The sequence below is a fragment of the Polypterus senegalus genome, chromosome 9 (assembly GCF_016835505.1).
Source record: "Polypterus senegalus isolate Bchr_013 chromosome 9, ASM1683550v1, whole genome shotgun sequence".
Taxonomy (NCBI): domain Eukaryota; kingdom Metazoa; phylum Chordata; class Cladistia; order Polypteriformes; family Polypteridae; genus Polypterus; species Polypterus senegalus.
In genome coordinates, this window is record NC_053162.1 from 129495188 (window position 1) to 129520564 (window position 25377).

General features: G+C 37.8%; 1 protein-coding gene across 1 annotated transcript in view; it reads right to left on the minus strand.

Moving 5' to 3' along the window:
* lcat (lecithin-cholesterol acyltransferase) overlaps positions 1-25377 on the minus strand; it is a 54904-nt gene that overhangs the window by 19745 nt on the left and 9782 nt on the right. The window contains exon 2 of the mRNA XM_039763840.1: positions 7372-7528. Within this exon, the coding sequence (XP_039619774.1) occupies positions 7372-7528 (157 nt within the window). The remainder of the gene's footprint in view (positions 1-7371; positions 7529-25377) is intronic.

A 25377-nucleotide genomic window follows, 5' to 3' on the forward strand; every position in this document is an offset into this window, starting at 1 on the left:
AAGCGTCCTACAAATTAAACTTTGTGACACACACACCCAAACAATCAGAAATCCAAAAGCAAGGTCTATTTGCATTTTGACCTTAAACAAAATTAATCGGCAATATTTTAAAATGAACGAATATATTTTTTTCTGTTTGCTTTATTGCAAATGAATGCAAAATGTACTAATGACACCTGACAAACAATATTACTTGTTACATTCACGTAAAGTATGCAGAATATTTATGCATATAGAAACATTACTACATTTATAAATAATTAGGATAGGAAGGCATTGTAGAATTTATGTAAATAGTGTACTTTCTGTGTGAAGTTTGAACAGCAGCCCCTGTGTTTAAGTTGGGTTACTCCTTCTACTCCAGTTTCCTGACTCTAATCTGGTATTGAATGAGTATGTTTGGGTGAATGCAATTGTATGGAAAGCATGGGATGGTTCTTTTGGGTCAAATGTTGCAGAGAGAATACATCACCGCATGACCCTCATATAGAATAATCAGGTTCAGAAAATGGGTAAATTAATCAATATATTGTTTGTTATGCCATACTAATTATTTCAATATACCGTAGTTCCATTATATTAAAATATTTTTTGAAATTTCTGTTCAAACAATTCTTTTTTTTTGTGTTGTGTTTTATGCACTTTGTTATCAAACCTTTTTTATTTAGGAATGCTGTAAACTATGAGAGCCCACATCAATTTTGACTAGATTTCTGAAGGAATTTAGGCAATGTCTTTCAAAGAAACATGCTGTCATTTTCATTAGTGTTAAACTAAATATTCAATTTGTACATTAGAATGTGAGAGGATGGGGAAGATGCAGATGCACATTGCTGTTTTGTCCATACAAAATGCAAATATGGCAATTATGCAATTTAACGATGATGATGGTTACACCTATATCCTGATTGGATGCTAACTGCAGGAATCAATCAATCAATCAATTAACATTTATTTATATAGCACATTTTTATACAAAAAAAAATGTAGCTCAAAGTGCTTTACAAAATGAAGAATAGAAAAATAGAAGACACAATAAAAATTAAACATAAGTCAGGAATAACAATATTCTAATATTCTAACCTGTTGCAGCTCTTAATGGCACCACAGTTGAATTTGAAAGCAACAGACACCATGCATTTTGATACAAAATTAATCCATGATTTAAGCATTTCAGCATCTCTAAAGATCATGACAATATTGTACCTAAAATCACTTTATTCTTCTGGGTCAATGACTGTCTCTGTTACTGTACCTCCTCTATTCTGGAAAATGAGGGGCTATGTTTTACAAATGCTATCACTAGTAATTTAGCCAATGGTTGGGCAAACCAGCCCAACTTGGTGCCAGTCTCGAGCCCAGATAAATACAGAGGGTTAGTGTCAGGTAGGGCATCTGGCTGTAAAACTTAGACAAAACCTTAATAATTGACTCAATCCAATCATTTTCTGAAAATGCTAGGGTGTACCCCATGGGTTATCCACAAGAACCTTGCTTGAACTCTGTGGTGAGTGAGCGAGAGCTACTAGGCCAAGGGTGGGCCCAGTTAAAGATGTTAGTCCAGAAGAAGCAGAAGATGAAGACAAGATAGGGTAAAGATAAGGGCAAGTTAATGGTAAGAGTGGAGACACTTAATGTTGGGACTTAGAAAGGAACAAAGTTGGCAGATTTGTTGGAAAAGAGGAAAGTGGGAGTGTACACTGAAAAAAGTATAACACTGATGTTGTTCATTCAACATAAATTTTTTCTTTCAAGCAACTTAAGATTAATCATTTAGTGTCGTAGCTTGAAATATTTGGTTTCAGATCTCAATCAAGTAAAAAAAAATGTTTGTACCAAATGAAGTTATGGTGGAGGGAATAAAAGTAAAAATCCTATTTCAGTTAACCTAATATTTTAGGTTGTTTGTGTGCTGTGTTTGAAGGGCCGTTTGTATATTCTTCCGGTCGAACTTTCCAGCGTGATGGCTTTCCAATTGCGAAAAAAGAAGAACAACTTAAAAATAGATTAACTTCAGCATAAAACAAGTGAATTGCACTCAATCACTCTAAATGTTTGCCTCAACTTAAAAATTGTGGGATCAATAAGCTAAAAAACATTATATTGGTTCAGATTGAAAATACTAAGTGTGAATCATTACCAAACTTTTTTCAGTGTACACAGGAAAGTAGATGAAAGTGGAATGAGGCAAGAGAATTGGGAGGAGGCTTTAAGATGTACAGTGGAGCAAATGAGCAAGGAAGAAATGGTGTAGGTGTAGTAGTACAGTGCAGCCACAAATTATTTGTACACTGTGAAAACATGGTTAAAATGGAAATGAAATTGAGGATATTGAAGAGCAAACTTTATGTCTAAAATGTTACAAATACTTGTGTGTTATGATCATTTTTTCACAGTGTACAAATAAGTTTTGGCTACACTGTATCTAACGAACTAAAAGTGTCAGTAGATATAGGAGGAGTAATAGGGTGATGAGGGGAAAGCTGGGCCTTGGTGAGTAGTTAATGTCAATCATACATATGCTCCTTAAGTGGTCTGTGAAGAAGAGGAGAAGGACACTTTCTGGGCACAAAAGCTGGGGCTGTACAAGAGAGAGAAAAGGTGCATGTTGGTGGTGATCTAAATAGGCATTTCAAATAGAGTAGGGAGATGGTGGATGTTACATTGAGGTTGGGGAGTAGAGGAGAGAAATGGAGAAGGAGAGAGGATAAGTAGATTTTGCCATGGTGTCTAATTTTTTGTAAAGAACGTAAATCGGCACGTGGCTTATAGTAGTGCAGGAAAGGAAAGCCAAATAGACTTTCTAATGTGGATAGGATTTCACTTTAAAGAGATAAAGAATTGTCAGGTCATAAAGTGTGACAGTGCAACATAAAATGATGGTGATGACTGGGAGATCAGAATCAGCTTGAGAAAAAGAACAGAGCAAGCAATGACAAGCTTAAAGTGGAAGAGCTTAGAAGCAGTTTTAATCAGAATGTGTTAAATGAAGTGCAGCCGTTTGATAGTGTGGAGGAATGGTGAGATAATAGCAAAGTTGTATTAAGAGCAGGTGAAGAAGTGTTGGGTAGGATGACAGGAAAGTGCCCATCTGAGGACAAAGAGACACACTGGTGAAACAGAGAGATGAAGGATGTGATAAAGGCTAAGAAGGAGGCAAAGAAGACATGGTACCAATCAGGGAGGGAGTAAGATAGAGAAATGTATAGGCAGATAAACAAGGAGAAAAAGAAGACAGTAGCAAGAGCCAAGGCACAAGCTTTGGAGGAGGTGTATGAAAAATTGGAGAGAGAAAAAGCAGAGAATTATTTTTAGAATAGTGAAGGCTAGGAACAAAAATGGAAAGGATATTAGGCAGATAAAGAAGAAGAAAGAATAGCAAGGTGTGGTCTTGAGTAAGCATGACAGAATCAAGAATAGTTGGAAGAAATACTTTGAAAACCTGTTGAATGAAGAAAATCCAAGGGTAGTATTTGGGGATGAAGTCTCAAATGAAGGGCTTGTACCAATAATAAGGATGAAGAAAAGGATATATTGAAAAGAATGAATAATGGAAACACAACAGAACCTGATGAAATATCAACAAAAATGTGAAAAAGTTTAGGGGAAGAGAGAGTAGATGTGTTGTGGAATCTAATACAGAAGATCTATAAACAGGAGAGAATACCAAAGGAGTGGAGGAACTATGTGACCATATCTCTCGGTTATAATAAAAAAATCCTGGAGAGAAACATAACTGCGTCGAGACCAGATCACGGAAGACATTTAAAAGAAACGCATACCAGGAGAAAGTGGGAGCGGAGGATGCCATCATCTATATGCTACACCGACCCTCTCCCACCTGGACAGAGGCAGTGGTGCTGTAAGAATTATGTTTTTGGACTTCTCTAGCACCTTCAACACCATCCATCCTCTGCTCCTTAGGGACAAGCTGACTGAGATGGGAGTAGACTCACACCTGGTGCCATGGATCGTTGACTATCTTACAGACAGACCTCAGTATGTGCGTCTTGGGAACTGCAGGTCTGACATTGTGGTCAGCAACACAGGAGCGCCGCAGGGGGCTGTACTTTCTCCAGTCCTGTTCAGCCTATATACATCAGACTTCCAATATGATTTGGAGTCATGCCACCTGCAAAAGTTCGCTGATGACACTGCTATTGTGGGCTTCATCAGGAGTGGACAGTAGGAGGAGTATAGGAAGCTAATCAAAGACTTTGTTAAATGGTGTGACTCAAACCACTTACACCTGAACACCAGCAAGACCAAGAAACTGGTGGTGGATTTTAGGAGGCCCAGGGCCCTCATGGACCCCGTGATCATCAGAGGAGACTGTGTGCACAGAGTACAGACCTATAAATACCTGGGAGTGCAGCTGGATGACAAATTGGACTGGACTACTGATGCTCTGTGTGAGAAAGGTCAGAGCCTACTTAGAAGGTTGGCGTCCTTCAACATCTGCAATAAGATGCTGCAGATGTTCTACCAGACGGTTGTGGTGAGTGCCCTCTTCTACGCGGTGGTGTGCTGGGGAGGCAGCATAAAGAAGAAGGATGTCTCACGCCTGGACAAACTTGTTAAGAAGGCAGGCTCTATTGTAGGAATAAAGCTGGACAGTTTAACATCTGTGGCAGAGCGACGGGCATTAAGCAAACTCCTGTCAATCATGAAGAATCCACTGCATCCACTTAACAGTGTCATCTCCGGGCAGAGGAGTAGCTTCAGTGACAGACTTTTGTCACTGTCCTGCTCCAATGACAGACTGAGGAGATCGTTCCTCCCCCACACTATGTGACTCTTCAATTCCACCCGGGGGAGTAAATGCTAACATTATTCAAAGTTATTGTCTGTTTTTACATGCATTTTTATTACTCTTTAATATTGTTTTTTGTATCAGTATACTGCTACTGGATTATGTGAATTTCCTCTTGGGATTAATGAAGTATCTATCTATCGATCTGTCTATCTATCTAGGGACAACACGTTATAAATGAAATGTCAACATCTAAACGAAGAAGAAAGTAGCACGGAGAAAAGAGACTCAAAAACGTTGGTGAGAAAAAAGAGCAAAAAAGATAAGGAATAATCGAGGTGCAAATTCAGAAAATAAAGAAAGTAATTATCCTCCCAGAACAAGTGGAACTGAAAAAAAAAACATGTCCAATCCGGCTCAGAATTAAAAGACAGAGTAAAAGACAAAGTAGAACTTCATAAAGACGTTCACAAATGTTGGCACTAAACACATGCAGAGCAGGTTAGAGATTATGAAAGCAGTGTAATTCGAAAGGCTCTAAAAAAAAACATTGGTCGCTATACAGATGTGGAGAAAGTTAAAGGATATGAAAGTAGGAAAATTAGAAAATATAAAAAAAGAAAGTAAACATCGCAGTAGCACAAACAAACAAACTGCCTCATTTAACTATGCACCAGTCTAAGTTTGGTTTTTGCACAGTAATCACTACACTATTGCACCTTAACACTTAATTCTACTTTATTCACATAATTTTAGTTATTTATTATGTTCTACTCTACTGTTATCTTTCAATCTATGACTTTTTGCTAATCTAACTGATATTCTTCTAACTTTGCACAGTTTTTGGTAAGCAGATCAGAATGCATTTCACTGCATGTTGTCCTGTATAACTATGCATGTGACAAATAAAGAATCTTGAGAATTACAAAAACGGAGTTTACCGCACATGCATTTATTTGTTACTTTGTAGATAATTAACTGCTGATGATGTTGATCGTTTTGTCTGTGCTGAAATTCCAAACAGAGAAACCTATCCTGAATTATGGTACAATGTCATTAAACACATGTCTCACTGACCTCATTAAAAAGATTCAGCACGTTGGGACTCTCAAGATTACAAATATTGTTTTCACAGAAGTTCTGAAATAAAAGTGAAACTAATGAAATAGCAACAATTCAAAGAAAAAAAAAATCTTAAAAGTGTGTATCCGGAAAACCAAACACGGGAGTTGGCGAGCAAAGCGAGCAGGGGGCAAAGCCCCCTATTCCATTTATAAAGAAAAGGGTTATAGTCAGGATTGTAGAAACTATAGAGGGAGAAAGCTGAGATGTGACACACAATGAAAATTTAGGAAAGGGTTCTAGACAGAAGGCTTAGGAAAAAGACCACCGTAGGGGAGAAGCATTTTAGTTTTATGTGATAGAGAAGAACATATGATGTAGTCTCTGTATTGAGGAAGCTCAAAGAGAAGCATTGAAAAACAGAAAGGTTTGCATACAGTATGGTGTTTATTGATTTGGAGAAGGCTTATGATAGACAGCCATATCTGGTAGTGGGTAAGAGAAAAAGGAATTCCAGAGAATTATCTAAGGATTGTCCAGGATATGTATGAGGGAGTGAAAACATAGTTTCAGGGGTAACAGACAAGATTCCAATTAGAGTAGATCTGCACCAGGGATTTTTTTTTATATCCGCACCTCTTTGATCTGGTTATGGACGTGTTGAATCATGGAATTCAAGACCAACCCCTGGTGCATTCTTTTTGGAGTGGAAAATGATGGAGTGGAGAGGAAGATGGAAGAATGGAGAAGAGCTTTGAAAGATAGAGGATTGAAGACAAATAGGAAGAAGACATAATACATGAGGTTTAATAATAATCATAATTCAGAAGTTAGTCTGCAGGGAAACCTATTGAAAAAAGCAGATCAGTGATAGCCCAAGATGGAAAACCAGATGCAGAGATAAGCCATAGAGTGCAGTGTGGATGGAACAATTGGAAGAAAGTATCGGAAGTATTGTGTGAACAAAGAATTAAGGTGAAGTTTAAATGTTTTAAGTCAGTGGTAAGAACAGCAATGATATATGAAGCTGAGACATGGGCAGTAACGGAAGCACAGAAGAATAAGCTAGGTATGGCAGAAATGAGAATATTGACATGAATGTGTGGAGTTACAAACAAGGACAGAATCAGAAATGAGAAAATAAGAGGTTCAAAAAAGTGTGAGAGATGTCTAAGAAAGTACAATGAAGTAGGTTGAAGTGGTATGGCCATGTAATAAGGACAGACGATGAATATATTGGAAAAAGTGATGTGAATGGAAGTACGGGGGAGAGAAAGTGAGTAAGGCCAAAACAAGGTGGATGGATAAAGTAAAAGATCTGACTGAAAAGGGCTTGACTGGCAAGGAGATGCAGAACCAGCTGTTTGGAGAAGGTTGATTAAGCACATCGACCTGACATAGAAGTGGGAAAAAATGAAGAGAATGAAGAACAAGAAGTATTTTGGAGACAGTCAGATAAGCATGTTATTGTACTATTTACACATGAGAACAGACTTGAACTTTCAATGTGATTGAGATAGATATAGAAAACATAGACAAGACTTGATCCTACATACCGCATGTTGTCGATCCAGCAATCAATCCCTATAGGTAAGAACATATTGAGATCCAGCCAAATAGTAAAAAAGTCTTCTGTCTTTTTGTAACATAACCAGTGCACCACATATGGCTTGTTGATTTTTGCCTCAAGTTGGTTTCCAAGATTGCCAGGCACTGTGACAACAAAACAGGATACATAAAGGAATGTTAATTAATATTTTAAAACCACACATATTTATGGAAAGAAAAAAAAACAACTACAAACTTAAATAAATAGTAGTCTAACTTTTTTTATCATTTACAATTCATCCATCCCAGTTGCCTTGCCATGAATGACAGGTCTTTGTTCTTGCTTGAGTTTATTTTCCGCCTTCTGACTCAAAAACGCTGCAGAAGGACCTCTGGTGATGTCAGTAAACTGTCCAAGTCTGCTTTACATCTTTTTATCAAATGAAGTACTGGCTGATCCTGGTACAAGCTGGAGTTCAGTCACTTAGTTTGAAATGTGGAGGAAGGCACAGCTGGATATTTGCTGCCCTGGTATGCCACTAAAGTCTAGCAGAATGGGCACACTTTGTCCAACAGAGTGGTTTTACCACCAGCCATGCTTCATATGGCTCCCCTGGGGTCAGTGGCTACTCGATCAGACACATTTTCTCCAGCTCCATAAGCTCCATAAGCTCCAAAAGCCCTGCCGGCAGTTTCCTGCACCCCCTGTCCATGCTCCCAACCCTGCTGTACTAAAGCTTCAAATGACACTAAAGATCTTGCATCTCAGGTCTTCTTTTTGTCCCATTCTTGGTACCAATGTAGAGCTCGGACTGTGTACAAGAATGGATTCACTTACTCTTTACATGGCTCTTTTAGGTGGCATGTAATTCTTAAAAGGAATGCTTGCCATTGCAGGCTTACCAATTTTATAGGAGCACTTGCTGCTGGTCATTCAATGGATGACTTATTCTGTGGTGATGCAGCTTGTCAGCGATGTTAAAATATTAAGAATTATGAATGTTATTTTGAGTACATTAAATCAAAACATTGTTAATGCTTGTCTTTTTTTAAACTGGTCCACTTACCAAATTATATAGTAAGGTTGTATGTTAGGGTGGCTATTTATTTTTTATATGAATTGAAGACCTTTAAGAAGGTCTTTCATTACAGAGAGAGATAATGGGTGGTCCAGATCTAATTATGCAATTTTCATTACGTTATAACTTATTAGATAGATAGATAGATAGATAGATAGATAGATAGATAGATAGATAGATAGATAGATAGATAGATAGATAGATACTTTATTAATCCCAAGGGGAAATTCACATAATCCAGCAGCAGTATACTGATACAAAGAAACAATATTAAATTAAATAGTAATAAAAATGAAAAAATGACAAAAAAAAGAAAAAGAAAAAAAAAAGCAGACAATAACTTTAGGTAATGTTAGCATTTACTCCCCCGGGTGGAATTGAAGAGTCGCATAGTGTGGGGGAGGAACGATCTCCTCAGTCTGTCACTGGAGCAGGACAGTGACAAAAGTCTGTCACTGAAGCTACTCCTCTGCCTGGAGATGACACTGTTCAGTGGATGCAGTGGATTATTCATGATTGACAGGAGTTTGCTTAGTGTCCGTCGTTCTGCCACAGATGTTAAACTGTCCAACTTTACTCCTACAATACAGCCTGTCTTCTTAACAAGTTTGTCCAGGCGTGAGGCGTCTTTCATCTTTATGCTGCCACCCCCGCACACCACCGCATAGAAGAGGGCCCTCGCCACAACCGTCTGGTAGAACATCTGTAGCATCTTACTGCAGATGTTGAAGGATGCCAACCTTCTCAGAAAGTATAGTCTGCTCTGACCTTTCTTACACAGAGCATCCGTATTGGCAGTCCAGTCCAATTTGTCATCCATCTGCACTCCCAGATATTTATAGGTCTGCACCCTCTGCACACAGTCACCTCAGATGATCACAGGGTCCATCAGGGGCCAAGGCCTCCTAAAATCCACCACCAGCTCCTTGGTTTTGCTGGTGTTAAGATGTAAGTGGTTTGAGTCGCACCATTTAACAAAGTCTTTGATTAGCTTCCTGTACTCCTCCTCCTGCCCACTCCTGATGCAGCCCACAATAGCAGTTAGTAAACATAGTTAATTACATAGAAAATCACCCAAAAAATCCCAGACCATCGAGAAGTGTGCGAATTGACGACATGAAGAATCATCTTCATGCCGAACTGGAATCGTCCCCGCATAAATCAAAGTCATCCAGACTAGCTGGATCTGCATAATTAGATCTGGACAACCCTATACAGATATATTGAAAAAATTGCCAACTACTGTGATGTATTGCAGTGCTTGGAGACCTTCAAAACTTGAGTGGATGGTATTTTATAAAAGTTATTTTTATGTACTATAAAAGCAATCACCTTCACAGCTTGTTAAGGTAATCTCTGATTCCCTCTGTTAAATCTTGTAGCTTTGCTTATGCTAAAACAGAATTTCAAGCACTCTAAGCTGGTGAATTACAGTAACCAACAATTCCTATCAGATGAACTTTTTATTATATTTTTCTCCATGAAAATTAGTATTTTTGCAAAACTAATGTAAATTGGGACATATCTGTTGGAACTATATGAAAAACAATTAAAGCATTTGAGGGAAAAATTATGTTACAAATTTCATACAAAAACAAAGTGTATACCATGCAAGTAGTACAACTGGTCATTTATATATATGAAAATGATAAAAATATATGAAAATGATGATGATGCATATACAAAAGAGCACACTTCTTCTTTTTTTTTTTTTTTTAATTTATTTATTAATTTTATTACAATCAATACATAGCAATCAAGTTTTTACAAAAAAAAGAATTATGCTAAGAACAGATCGATCCCCACCCTTGAGAGAGAGAGCAAGCCAAACGGTGTAAAATTTAAGGCTTTTAAAAATACCTAAATCAACAAATTCTCTGTGCTTTATAAAATCATTTCAAAATATTACTGATTAGATCCTGCCATGTTTTGAAAAAGTCTGCACAGATCCTCTAACTGAGTATTTGATTTTTTCCAATTTTAAATAATATAACACATCAGTTTCCCACTGACTTAAAAGAGGAGAGTTTGGGTTCTTCCAGTTTATCAGAATAAGTCTGCGTGCCAACAGTGTAGTGAATGCAATCACAATTTGTTTGTCTTTCTCCACTTTAAGACCCTCTGGAAGAACCCCAAACACAGCTGTTAATGGGTTAGGAGGGATTGTGAGTCCAAGACTGTCTGAGAGGTAATTAAAAATTTTTGTCCAGAATAATGTTAATTTGGAGCAGGCCCAGAACATGTGACCTAGTGAGGCTGGGGCTTGGTTGCAACGTTCGCAGGTTGGATCATGCCCTGGAAACATTTTGGAGAGTTTTAGTCGAGACAGATGTGCTCGATATATAATTTTGAGTTGTATAATTGTATGCTTTGCGCATATGGAGCTTGAGTGAATTCTCTGCATTGCTACTTTCCACTCCTTTTCTGATATATTAATTGAGAGGTCATTTTCCCAGTGTCCTCTTGGATCTTTGAAAGGAAGGGATTGTAAAAGGATTTTATATATTGTAGAGATGGAGTCTAACTCCTTGAAATTGAGCAATAATTTTTCCAGCGTGGATGAGGGTGCAAGATGAGGAAAATCTGGAAGGTTCTGTTTAACAAAGTTCCTGATTTGAAGATAGTGAAAGAAATTTGTAGCTGGAATGTTAAATTTGGAATGTAATTGTTCATAGGATGCAAAGACGTTGTCTATATAAAGATCTCTAAGCAAGTTAATTCCAAATTTTTCCAGATATTAAAACTGCATATGTTTGTGAGGGTTGAAAGAGGTGGTTCTTTTGCAGGGGTGCCACAGAAAGAAGCTTCTCCGTCTTAAAATGCTTTCTACATTGGTTCCAGATTCTAAGTGAGTGGAGCACAATTGGGTTATTAGTGTATTGCCGATAGCGTGTGTTTATTGGAGCACAAAGCAAGGAATACAAAGAAGTACTGCAGGATTTTACTTCTATTGCGGTCCATGCCTGTGTATGTTCTTCTATTTGTGTCCAGGTTCTTATCGACTGTATATTTGCCGCCCAGTAATAAAACTGGAAGTTAGGTAGAGCCATGCCACCTTCTGCCTTTTGTCTTTGTAGGGTCGCTCTTTTGATGCGTGGATGTTTAGAATTCCAAATAAATGAGGTTATTGTTGAATCTAATTGCTTAAAGAACGATTTATTAATGTATATTGGTATGTTTTGAAATAAAAAGGAGCTTAGGAAGAATATTCATCTTAACAGTGTTAATTCTTCCAGCTAGTGTGAGATGAAGGGTTGACCATCTATGCAAGTCTTGTTTAATTTTTTCCATACAGGCGACGAAATTTTGTTGATAAAGAGCTTTATGTTTACTTGTGATGTTTACCCGAGGTATTTAAACTGTTCTGCAATGATAAAAGGAAGGGTGTCTAATCTAATATTATATGCTTGCGAATTCACGGAAAGAGTACACTTTTATTCAGATTAATTCTGAGACCAGAGAGCTTTTGAAATTCTGTGAGTGCTGCTAAGACTGCAGGCACAGAATTTTCTGGATCCGATATATACAGTACCATGTCATCTGCATATAATGAGATTTTCTGTTCCAGTCCTTCTCTGCTAATCCCCTTTATCTGATCAGTATTTCGACAATGTATTGCCAGTGGTTCAATGGCAATTGCAAACAGCAGTGGTGACAAAGGGCATCCTTGTCTTGTGCCACGTTCTAGTTTAAAGTAGTCTGAGCAAATGTTATTGATGCAAACTGAAGCTTCTGGGTTAGTATACAGTAATTTAATCCATGCACAAATGTTCGGGCCAAACCCAAACTTCTCCAAAATAGTAAAAGGTATTTCCATTCAATCATGTCGAATGCTTTTCTGCATCCAATGATAATAATATTTCTGGGGTGTTTGATTTAGTTGGTGAGTATATTACATTAAACAGGCGTCGAAGATTTGAAGATAAGTGTCGGCCCCTAATAAATCCAGTTTGGTCTTGTGATATTACTGAGGGAGCACTTTCTCCATCCTTCTAGCTATGATTTTAGAGAGTATTTTAACGTCGTTATTCAGAAGTGAAATTGGTCTGTATGATGCACATTGTAATAAGTCCTTATTTTGTTTTGGAAAGACAGTGATTAGTGCTTGGCGAAAGGTTTGTGGAAGAGATTGGTTATCTCTGGCTTCTGTAAATGTTGCTAATAGGAGGGAGCTAGCTGAGCGGAGAATTTCTTGTAAAACTCTGCAGGGTAGCCGTCAGGGCCTGCTGCTTTTCCACCTTGGAGTGACTTTATAGCATCCAGTAATTCTGATAATGACAGAGGTTTATCGAGCTCCTCCACACTAATAGCGTCAATTTGTGGTATCTGTAATTTATCCAGAAATGCATTAGATTGTATATTGTCTTCTTTAAACTCAGTAGTATATAGGGATTTATAGTAGTCTCTAAAAGTGTACATTATATTTTTGTGTTCGATGATTTTATCTCCATTCGTGTTAGTAATTACGAGATTGCGTTGCATACATCTTGCTTGTGAATTTGTTGCTAAAAGCTTATTAGCTTTCTCTCCATGTTCATAATAATGATGTCTGGATTTGTAAATTAGTTGTTCGGTTTCTTTAGTTGTCAAGAGGTTTAATTCTGAATGTAGAGCCTGCCTCCTCTTATGTAGAGTCTCGCTTGGTAGTCTGGCATGTTCTTCATCTATTTTAGTAATTTCGCTTTTTATCTCTGCTACTTTCTTCGGGATTTATTTCTGTGGGAAAGATATGAGATAATCTGTCCTCTTAAGAAGGCCTTAAGAGTTTCCCAGAGTATTCCTGCAGAGATCTCAGGGGATGTATTTGTCTCTAGAAAGAATTCAATTTGTTTGGATATAAATTCAGTACAATTCTCGTCAGCTAATAGAAGCGGATTGAGGCGGCATCTGGGGTGAGTGTATGGGGCTTAGTAATTTCAGCTCCAAGATCATCGGAGCATGGTCTGAAATAACAATAGCATCGTATTTACAAGATTTAATCTTAGGCAAGAAGTTATTATCTATAAAGAAGTAATCAATCCTTGAGTAGCAATGATGTACTGGTGAGTAGAAAGAATATGTTCTTGAATTTGGGTTTAAAACCTCCAGGGATCTGATAAGTTGTGATCAGTTATAAACTTTGTAATTATCTTTGCGGTGTTAGTTGCGTTCCCCTGTGGAGGAAGTCTTATCTAAAAGTGGATTTAGAACACAATTAAAGTCCCCAGCCATTATAAGTTTATGAGTGTTCAGATTGGGAATGGATGCAAATAAATTTTGTATAAATTCCTTATCATCAACATTAGGTGCATAAACATTTATCAAAATCATTTTACAGTTAGATAAGTCTCCCATGACCATCACATATCTCCCTTCAGGATCCAATACTACATCTGATGCTACAAATGGTACTGTTCTATGTATGAGAATTCCCACCCCTCTAGTTTTCTTTGTAAAACTAGAATGGAACATTTGGCCAGTCCAGTCTTTTGCAGCGGAACTGATCCTTACTTAGTAAGTGGGTTTCCTGTAAAAATACTATTTTAGCATTTAGACCTGTTAGGTGAGAAAGTACTTTCTTTCTCTTTAATTCGTGATTCAGGCCTTTAACATTCCAGCTTACGAAGTTAACTGTCCCATCATGGAGACACTGATTCTGAGTTTTTGGTGTCATATTATAGTCTTAACTGGAAGTGAAATAGTTTAGGTCTTAATTTCCTATTCCCCAAGAGTTGTTGCCATGCAGCTTATTATTACGTTGATAGTTATAATTATAAAGATTGAGATGATAGATTAGATATAGATCAAGCCTGCTCTCTTTCTCTTCCCCTTAACCCCCACCCTCCCTTTTTGCCTCCCCAGGTGAGGCTAAAACCCACTTCATGCAGTCCCAGTCCTCTGACATACCCAGAGACAGAGCACGTCCAAAGCACATCAAGCCCCCATGCAGTGGCTTTAAGGTTAAAAGATAGAGATATCTGTTACCAATATAGTCTTTAAAAGAGGAAAAAGAAAAAAAAAAGAATTTTGCACTTAATATATATATATATATATATATATATATATATATATACATATACATATATATATATATATACATATATACATACATATATATATACACATATCATCTTCATCAATTTTAGTGCATTAAGATGATATCCCCAGATAATAAACCCAGGTGATGGTGTTAAAGATGTGTCCAAAACAAGCATAACAAGTCTTAATGCAGTAATAGCAATAACAGCAAACCAAGGGTATGATATTGAACAGTCTCATTTAGGGTACACATGAAATAATTAGAAAAGAAAAAAGAGGAGGAAAACGTAATTAAGCACAATAAAACATAAACATTTAGCCCTAGTAATACTAAGTAATGATAAGTAATAAGTAAGTAATAATAATATAAGAATATGAGAATATATGCTGATAAAAACCCGTATTTTAAAACAAATAGATCAGACAGTAGATTATTAATCCTAGCTTTATCATTTACCGCCATGACTCACAATTATGTATCAGAATAGTCCCGGGATCAGCTTTCTTAACTCATTTTCTGCCTCCTCCTTGCTAGCGAAAACATAGAAATGACCCTGCCATTCCACTTTCAGTTTTGCGGATACAGGAGGCCGTATTTGACATTGGCTTGCCGTAGCAGCTGTTTAATATTATAGAAGGCGGCGTTTGATAGCTGTTGCTGGAGAGAAGTCAGGGAAGACGCGAATGTGGCAATCTTCATATATAATATCTTCCTTTTTTCCTGAGGAGTTCCATCACCTCTAACTTAAATGATAATCGTTCAAAACGAACTATAAAAGATCTTGGTCGGGTCTGGCGGTGTTTGATCCGCGTGCGTAAGCGCTGCTATCTCAGATTCTGCTTTAAAGTCGCCCCGATTATTTTAGAAAAAGTTCAGTTCGAATTTCACCGGGTTTAAACTTTCTCGATTCTCCGGCAAGCCTTCAATTCTGACATTATACCTTCTATTCCCATCTTCTAAAGCAGCCAGTCTGTCTCCAAGTTTTTCTCCGAGTTTTTTACATTCCGAACTGACATTTACTGCTCTTTCCTCGGCACTGGCAGCTAGATGTTCGGCTATTTCGATCCGATTCGTGAATGTCTCACTAAGATGCTCCAATCGATCAGCAAGCGTGCTCAGTTTAGCGAGTTTTTCTCAATGCGCTCTTCAATTTTACCCAGCACCTGTCGAAGTTCAAGTTGTACCTCTTGACGCAGCCTTTCATTTGCCTGTTGGAATTCCTGTCGCAGCCTTTCATTTGCCTGTTGGATTTCCTGTCGCAGACATTCATTGGCCTGTTTCATCTCCTGTTTTAATTCCTGTTTCAGTCTCTCAAGTGCCTTTGCCGTTGCTTTCTCATTAGCCTTCTCGCTTTTCTTTATATCTTGCGTGAGCTCAGCGAGCAACACTTTCAGTTCAGATAGCTCAAATGTGCCTTCTTGTACCGTAGATGAAGCAGCAGACTCTGCTGAAGCGGTGTCCCGCTGCTCCAGTCCAGCGTAATTGCGTAACTGAAGCCGCGGACCTCCCGGCCTTTTCCAGTTTCAGGTAATCCTCTCCAATCGGCGAGCTATCCACATCTGCACTCACGATCGCACCTTCGCTCCCCTTTTCGCTCTCAGCCGGCGACGATGTAGCGGACCGTGGTCCCGAGGAGTCTGTACTTTCGCCCATCTGATCCAGGTCTGTCTCTGAGAGGCCGTATCTCGAACTAGGGCTTGCTGATCGCAGCTTGGATGTAGCTTTAGTCTTGATTCTTTGGACCCCTTCTTGTTGGCCATGTTTATATGTGTTTACATATACTGTAGCGGTCCCTCTCGGGTTGAATAAATACAGGATATCTCAGAATAATAAGCAAATAATATGAAAAATAGCACCACTGCTAGCGGAGCTCCACTTCAGACGTCCATCTCTCGCATCGGACGAGACCAACTAAATTAAATAGTAATAAAAATAAAAAAAATGACAAAAAAAAGAAAAAGAAAAAAAAAAGCAGACAATAACTTTAGGTAATGTTAGCATTTACTCCCCCGGGTGGAATTGAAGAGTCGCATAGTGTGGGGGAGGAATGATCTCCTCAGTCTGTCACTGGAGCAGGACAGTGACAAAAGTCTGTCACTGAAGCTACTCCTCTGCCTGGAGATGACACTGTTCAGTGGATGCAGTGGATTATTCATGATTGACAGGAGTTTGCTTAGTGTCCGTCGTTCTGCCACAGATGTTAAACTGTCCAACTTTACTCCTACAATACAGCCTGTCTTCTTAACAAGTTTGTCCAGGCGTGAGGCGTCTTTCATCTTTATGCTGCCACCCCCGCACACCACCGCATAGAAGAGGGCACTCGCCACAACCGTCTGGTAGAACATCTGTAGCATCTTACTGCAGATGTTGAAGGATGCCAACCTTCTCAGAAAGTATAGTCTGCTCTGACCTTTCTTACACAGAGCATCCGTATTGGCAGTCCAGTCCAATTTGTCATCCATCTGCACTCCCAGATATTTATAGGTCTGCACCCTCTGCACACAGTCACCTCAGATGATCACAGGGTCCATCAGGGGCCAAGGCCTCCTAAAATCCACCACCAGCTCCTTGGTTTTGCTGGTGTTAAGATGTAAGTGGTTTGAGTCGCACCATTTAACAAAGTCTTTGATTAGCTTCCTGTACTCCTCCTCCTGCCCACTCCTGATGCAGCCCACAATAGCAGTTAGTAAACATAGTTAATTACATAGAAAATCACCCAAAAAATCCCAGACCATCGAGAAGTGTGCGAATTGACGACATGAAGAATCATCTTCATGCCGAACTGGAATCGTCCCCGCATAAATCAAAGTCATCCAGACTAGCTGGATCTGCATAATTAGATCTGGACAACCCTATACAGATATATTGAAAAAATTGCCAACTACTGTGATGTATTGCAGTGCTTCGGAGACCTTCAAAACTTGAGTGGATGGTATTTTATAAAAGTTATTTTTATGTACTATAAAAGCAATCACCTTCACAGCTTGTTAAGGTAATCTCTGATTCCCTCTGTTAAATCTTGTAGCTTTGCTTATGCTAAAACAGAATTTCAAGCACTCTAAGCTGGTGAATTACAGTAACCAACAATTCCTATCAGATGAACTTTTTATTATATTTTTCTCCATGAAAATTAGTATTTTTGCAAAAACTAATGTAAATTGGGACATATCTGTTGGAACTATATGAAAAACAATTAAAGCATTTGAGGGAAAAATTATGTTACAAATTTCATACAAAAACAAAGTGTATACCATGCAAGTAGTACAACTGGTCATTTATATATATGAAAATGATAAAAATATATGAAAATGATGATGATGCATATACAAAAGAGCACACTTCTAATCTCTACAAAAACAGAAAACATGGTCATTACAAACAGAAGTCAAGATTTCAAATTTTTGATGTATGTTCAATTATACCTCAATTGTAAAGAGTTTTGTGAAGTCCTTCTGTCTCTGGATACTTAAAAAAAACTTTGAGAGTTGAATGGCAATTCTTATTCACTGCATTACCTGAATATGTATATGCATAAAAATTATTATACTTTAGCCAAGTAGCTTCCACGTAAACAACTAAGCTGACTACATTAATTTAGAATGTGAAACCTGTCACGACTGCCCCTTGTCACCGATTGTTTTTATTTTTTCACTCCTATTGAACCCTTTATGACCTATATGTGTAAATAACTATAGAGGTTTGCTGGATTGTGCAAAAAGTATTAGTTTATGTGGTTGATATGGTATGATAGATGATATATCCATACTTATGATGTCCATATATATTTAATGAATTAAAGGAATTCTATGATTCTTTTGGGTTCAGAATTAATTTAAATATCAATATATTATTCCCAGAAAAAAACACCTTGCAAGTTATCCTAAATCTGATCACTTTTATTTAACTGTTATGCAATAGTAGTAATTACAATAACACAACCATTTTAAGACCTATTAATATTTTATTTCAGAAACCTGAGGGAAACTGTTAAGAGCATTAGTTGATCATGGCTTCATCTTATATTAGCTTATAAAATGAATATTGTTATAATGAATATCATTCCAAAATTAAATGATTAAAAAAAATATTTTTATTAACACTAGTTTAAAAAAAATGGACAAAATTATAACTTGAAAAATAAAAACACATATATGTGGATCGAATGCCACAAAACCAAAAAGCCTTATTGTCCATTTCAACAAACTTCAGGCCAAACATGTCCCTTCCCAGACAGAAACAGGAGATTATATTTGAAAAGAGCTACATTTGTATTTTCCCAGATATTCCCCTGCAACAGCTGCTAAACGAGCCACATACTATAGTATTAAACAGCGTTGATGCAGTGCTGATGTCAGAAACAGCCTCTTGTACCCTGTCAAATTATAAGTGAATATTGAAAGTCAGTTTTACATTTTTAGTTCTCAGAATAAAGTAGGAAAAACAGCTAAGCAGACTGAACACAACATCCTTTTGAAACATGATTATGAGTCATAGTGGAAGATTTTGCTGCAACTTGCAACTTGGACCATTTGTAATGCAACATTTGCCATAACTATACATTCTATTTCCTTTTCAGCTATTGTTCCCCCTTTTTTTTTAAACTTTAATTACTATATTATATTGAAGTTTCTTTCATTGAATATATGTACTTTTTGGCAACCATAAAGTAGCTATTTACATTTTTTTTGTTCTTTTTTTCTTCACTTTGTATCCCTTATTTCTTGTACTGGGAATGTGCTATCATACATTATCTCAGTCTCTACTGGAACTGTTTAACATCTTTCCCTAGGTTTATTGTATTGGGGCAGTACTTTCAAAAGATACATCAATTTTAATCTTTTCGACACTGCTGCTGGGGAGGGTTAATTTTGTTCTGGATGTGCTGCTCTCTCATGGCATGTCAGAGGATCAAGACTTCATGAATGTGGTCTGCCTTGCGTTGATGTGGGGGTGGGGGGATTTGGGGGTCAAAAACATAAGGCTTCATAGCCATAACACCTGGAAATAATATGACATCTAGGTCAAAGCTATCATATGTAAAAATGTACTACCTTAACTTAAGACTACAAAATGTCAACAAAAGTTCATAGGCAATGTTTTTATGACTGAACAGTGAACTTTGTAAGATGGAATGTAAAAGGTCTCAAACATGAATTAAAGAGAAATTGTTTACTCACTTAACAGGTTTAAATGCCAAGATAGTACCTTTACAGAAGACTCATGTAATAAGTCAGGGCCGGTTTCAGATGCAAAGGGATTGGATTTGACAATTTTTTTACTCTAGATATACAAAGAAAACTGGGGATGCGGAAATCTTAATACACACAACTATCCCATTTGTAGAGGTTAGAGAGAGGTTGGGAGCATACACTGATTTTACAGCGTGTTGCCACACCACACAACCAACCACCTAGATTGTGACTCAAGTTCAGTCGTGCAATGGGTGACACCTAAGCACCACATGGAACAGTGTGAGTTTTTTTATGGTGGCTGGAGTGTCAATCCTGCCACCAACCCCCAAGTTTTCTCTGTAAGTTTGTAGCATCAGACATAATATGTGATACTGAAGGGTGATATACCATGGTGATGGATAATTTATTTAATACTAGCAAAATACCCGCGCTTCACAGCGGAGAAGTAGTGTGTTCAAGAAGTTATGAAAAAGAAAAGTAAATATTTTAAAGAAAACACAACCTGACTGTTAATGTAATTGTTTTGTGACTGTTATGAGTGTTGCTGTCATCAAGGATTTGATTATCATTATTTCTTTCAATCAGGTTCGTATTTGGAGGACATGTTGTGTTCAAGTTACATTCCGTGTTTGTCAACCGTTGTAAACATAACAGGTTTCATTCATCGTAGTGTTCACTACCCAAATCGCTAAAGGCAAGGAGGCGCGTATTTTGAACGAAAAGGGAGAAGACAGCAAAGGAGCAGAAAAGTGAGAAGGAAAACTGTTTAAATAAAGAGCTGGGAAGGTGAATCGAAAGAAGCAGCCAGCGGTAAAGCAAGGAAGACTCCGTAATAAGGATGGTTGGGTGCACGTGGAAGGTGTAACAATAGGATTGTTAAACCTAATGATAATGTTCCCGCACAGAGGATTCAGAGAGATACACCGGGAGAAGTATAGAATAGAGAACCCCGTGTGATTGTTCTGCTGTTCTCTTTCGACAGTTCTGTGGCTCTGCATATTTGTATGCACCTCTCTAAACTTGCATCACTGGTTCTGCACACAATTCGGTCACGTATAAGGGAACTTTAAATCTCCCCGAAATTGCATATGCCTGCTAACACTCTCAGATCTGTGACATAGTTATCTATATTTTCTCCCCTTGCCTGATTTCTTGAAAAAAATCTGTACCTCTCTACAGTTTCGTTTATTTTCGGGTTGTAATGTTCATCAAATTTACGTATCATCAAGCTCATGGTTAACTCATTAGGTCTTACATCACCGGTCAGCGCCTGACACAATTCTCTGCCGCTCTCTCCAATAAGTAACGGAATAATCTCACCTTAATGTTTTCCTCTGCCTTGCAAGTTCTGTGAATAATCTGAATTCGTCCTTCCATGTTCTCCATGACTTCGCTAGGTCTTTAGCATCGAGGCTTAATGTCAGCGGCGGTCTCAGACCCTCCATTTACCTTTCATGTTAGCGTCTCCGCTTCCTGAACGTTTAACAGCGAACTGGCGTGACTTTCGGCGTAGTTCCGTCACCTACGCTGCCACCATGTTTCTCTTTTGAGATTATTAAAAGGCACAGACTCACGCTTCCAGTTTATGTCTGTTTATTTCACAGTAGTTAAAGCCAGAACAAAGTCAGTTCACGTGAGCCACTCGGAGTACATGCATCGAAGCTTCTCAACTGTGCTTGTGCTATCTCGTGCGATCTATCTTGCGAATATCGTATTCATCATAGGCATGACAAACGCCAGCGGCAGCGTGTCTATGAACCTAATTTAAAGTTAACCTTTACACCCTGCTTTCCTATTCATTTGCATAAGTACAGTCCTATTCGTCATAGGCATGTCAAATGCCAGCGGCAGCCTGTCTATGAACTTAATTTAAACTTAAAGTTTATACCGTGCTTTGTTTCCGCAGTAGCTGCACTTATGAATATGCTTGTATGCGTCACTCGCTTCATATTCTTTTGCTGCCTTCTCAATTGTGTAATGCGTTTTTTGAACAGGTTTAATTCATCAAAGTGATCACTACCCAAATTGGTACTCGTGAATCTAAGATGTTTAACAGGCATTCCCGGTATTAAGTTGTGGATTTGCCTGCAAATAAATTCTATGAATGTAATTTAAACTTAAGCTTTACACCTTGCTTTCCTATTGATATGTGTACAAAAGGCTTGTTCAGCGTCAGAGGGTTGTTACATCACACACTGCATGCACGGGTTCACCTTTCTTAGTCCTGCAAAGTCAGTTCACGTGAGCCGCTCGGAGTACATGCATCGAAGGTTTTCATCTGTGCTTGTGCTATGTCGTGTGATCTTGCAGTGTCCACGGCTTTATTTAATGTTAGCTAAGACCCGACACTTAAAAGTTTCTCTCGCACTTTCGCTGAGTTTGTGCCTGACCATCTCATCTTCGTTTGCATAAGCACAGTCTTTCACCTGCGAATATTTTGCGGCAGCGTGTCTATTGGATAGCTGCTGACGGACGGCCTTATATGGGCAGGCACTCCATTACGTGGGAGGTGTGATGATGCGGAACACAACTCCGCCTCACACAGCGACCGAGCTGTAGGCTATAGCCGTATATTTGGACGAAAGTAGGTTCCAGTTATGACCGTTACGCGTAGAATTTCGAAATGAAACCTGCCTAAGTTTTGTAAGTAAGCTATAAGGAATGAGCCTGCCAAATTTCAGCCTTCCAGCTACACGGGACGTTGGAGAATGAGTGAGTGAGTGAGTGAGTGAGTGAGTGAGTGAGTGAGTCAGTCAGTCAGTCAGTCAGTCAGTAAGTGAGGGCTTTGCCTTTTATTAGTATAGATTGAAGCGATTCTAATAAGTAGATTTCTTTTCCTAATATGAACACTCACAAAATTATAATTGCCGGGGACATTAATTGTGTTTTAAATCCATACCTGGGGACTCATGTATAAACAGTGCATATGCACAAAAATGTTGGGTATGCCTGTTTCCATGCTCACATTGCAATGTATAAAAATTAAACTTGGCGTAAAGTCACGCACATTCTCATGCCAGCTGAAACTATTGAGTATGCAGGTTTTCAGCTCAGCTTCGCAAACTGGTGGCATGCAGCGTCAAAGCAGTGCTATTGTTCTTGTGTGGTTTCCCTTTATTTTTTAGATTCACATCCCTGACTCGGCTTTATTAAATATACTGAAAATAACTGCATATCGTTTATAAATTTAAGGTATCTGATTGTAATCATCCTGTAACAATATAATGGTCCACAGAATGGCAACACTATTCCAAATACCACCACTGCTTTAGCATTGCTACTTTCAGTGCACGACTGTTGCCTCAGCCATGCCCACAGTCTGTTTGAACCTCTTACATATGGCAAATGCTTCAGAACTTTTCCTGCATGAACCTCGCAGTTCACAAACAGTTTCTTCCCAAGACCTATAAATGCACTCAATCAGTCCATCAAGTGCTCCCAGTAGAACCGTTTGTATTTATAAGTACAATTACCTCACTGTAAATTTACACTACAGTTGTAATACTGCACAACCTGAGCCACTTTATGAGCCATTTGCACTATCTGCACTAAATGCATACATGTATATTGTACTTAAGCTTAAATATTGTGTATTTTTCATTTTTTTTTTATCCTATTATTCTTCTTATTATTATTGTTGCTATTTTATCATTTTATAGGCAAATAAGTTTATGGAGGATTTGCATATTGAATCTCATTGTACCATACAATAACAATAAAGGAATTAATTTCAATAGAAGAGAGTGCATATTTACAAATAATGACGACTGGCTTCTAAGTCGATTACATTTCCAAGCGCTATCTTCTTGGAGCTCTTCATATCATTTTTAAGATGACATGTATTAAAGTATGTATATTACATTATACAGATAAATTGTTAACTTCATTTAAATAATGTGTACTGTTAGTAATTAAATGTATGGGCAGCGATGAGCTGGTGCCTTGTTCAAGGATTGTTCCTGCCTTGTGCTGTAAGCTTGTTGGGACTGGCGTGATCCTGGATGGATAGTTGGATGGAATAATTAAACATGTACTACGAATATATTTCAATGTTCCTTAAAAGTTTTTAAGAATCAGCAATTTAAGCATATGGATGGCTTGACATTTATTACTAAACTTATTGTGTGGAGATTGGTTTCTTGGAGAAAGAAAAGGAAGGACAGGAATTGGGGGTTTGAAAGAGACAGTCCTGCTGTAATAAATTATTTCATTGAGGGTCACACACATCCCAGCAAGCAGGAACAATCTCTGGACTGGAAGCCAGCTCATCCCTACCACTGTGCCACCGTGATCCTTGTTTAATACATGCTTTACTTCATATCATCATGAAAATGATAATCAAGTATACATCTTAGTATTTAAATAGTTCAGAAGGGTGTAATATCAGGAATGTAATGTATTCTGTGTTCTATCGGCATAAAAGAAAGCCCATTTAAGCAGCACGTAGTAATTCACACACATAGAGCACATAGAAGAACACATACAATATGAAGCACTTAACATAACCCTAATTATGATGGGATCTGAAAAACTCTAGTAAATTAAACATTGATTTTAAGATTAAGTTTTCGTTCTACTTTAATGACAAAATGGACAATGAGATTGAAGTTGACATTTTGACCCTTTTTCACTGTGTTCCCATTTTTTTTCTTTTCTCTATACCCTAATACACTTCAGTATGACACTCAAACAGTGGGAAATGACTCACCTTTTTACAGCGACTTTGATATCTGACCACTTCTTTTTTTATTTCAGTCACTGTGCGACTTTCTGAACTTGAACTTTTGAGTTTTTCCACACTCTGTATGTTGTTGTTGTTTATACCACTGCTAAGGCCAACAAATAAATATCTTTTCCTTACCTCAACTTCACATTTGCTGAACTTCCTTTTTTCACATGCTTTTTCCATTGTCTTTTAACCGAAACTGAACAAAAAAGGGCTATTTATATTGATTTGTATATTAAAATATGCTGACCAGGATTTATGTAGCAGATGTGCATGGAAGTTGGCTTATGCACAGTTCTGTGCATCTGAATTTTTTTCTGCATACGCACATTTCATTGTCATTAGCTGATGTGCACTATAAAGTATTCATATCCAAGCAAATTGATTACTTTCTGGAGACAAACGCATTCCCAGAGGTCTCTGAAGGAATACAGTGGAAAACTCTGAAGGCATTTTTAAGAGGACAGATTTGTAAACAAATCCAAATCATAGTATGTGATATTATCTACTGTTAAATTCTACTCTGCACTTCTAAAATTTTTATTTTTATATTGTATTGAGCTTTTGTTCTGTTCTGTGTATTGTACTGTACTGTATTGACCCCCTTCTTTTTGACACCCACTGCATGCCCAGCCTACCTGGAAAGGAGTCTCTATTTGAACTGCCTTTCCCAAGGTTTCGTCCATTTTTTCCCTACAAGGGTTTTTTTGGGAGTTTTTTCTTTTCTTCTTAGAGAGTCAAGGCTGGGGGGCTGTCAAGAGGCAGGGCATGTTAAAGCCCATTGCAGGACTTCTTGGGCTATACAAAAAAATAAATTGTATTGTATTGTATTGTATTGTATTTCATCAGTGAAATAGCCAGAATAGATCTAGATTATACCAGGTCTCCAAATGAGGCACTTTATAGGAAGGCACGTTTCACAATCAGAATTTAACCTCTTGACTACTAATGAAACGGAACAGCTCATCTTTAAATCGCAACATCATTATTATAAACAC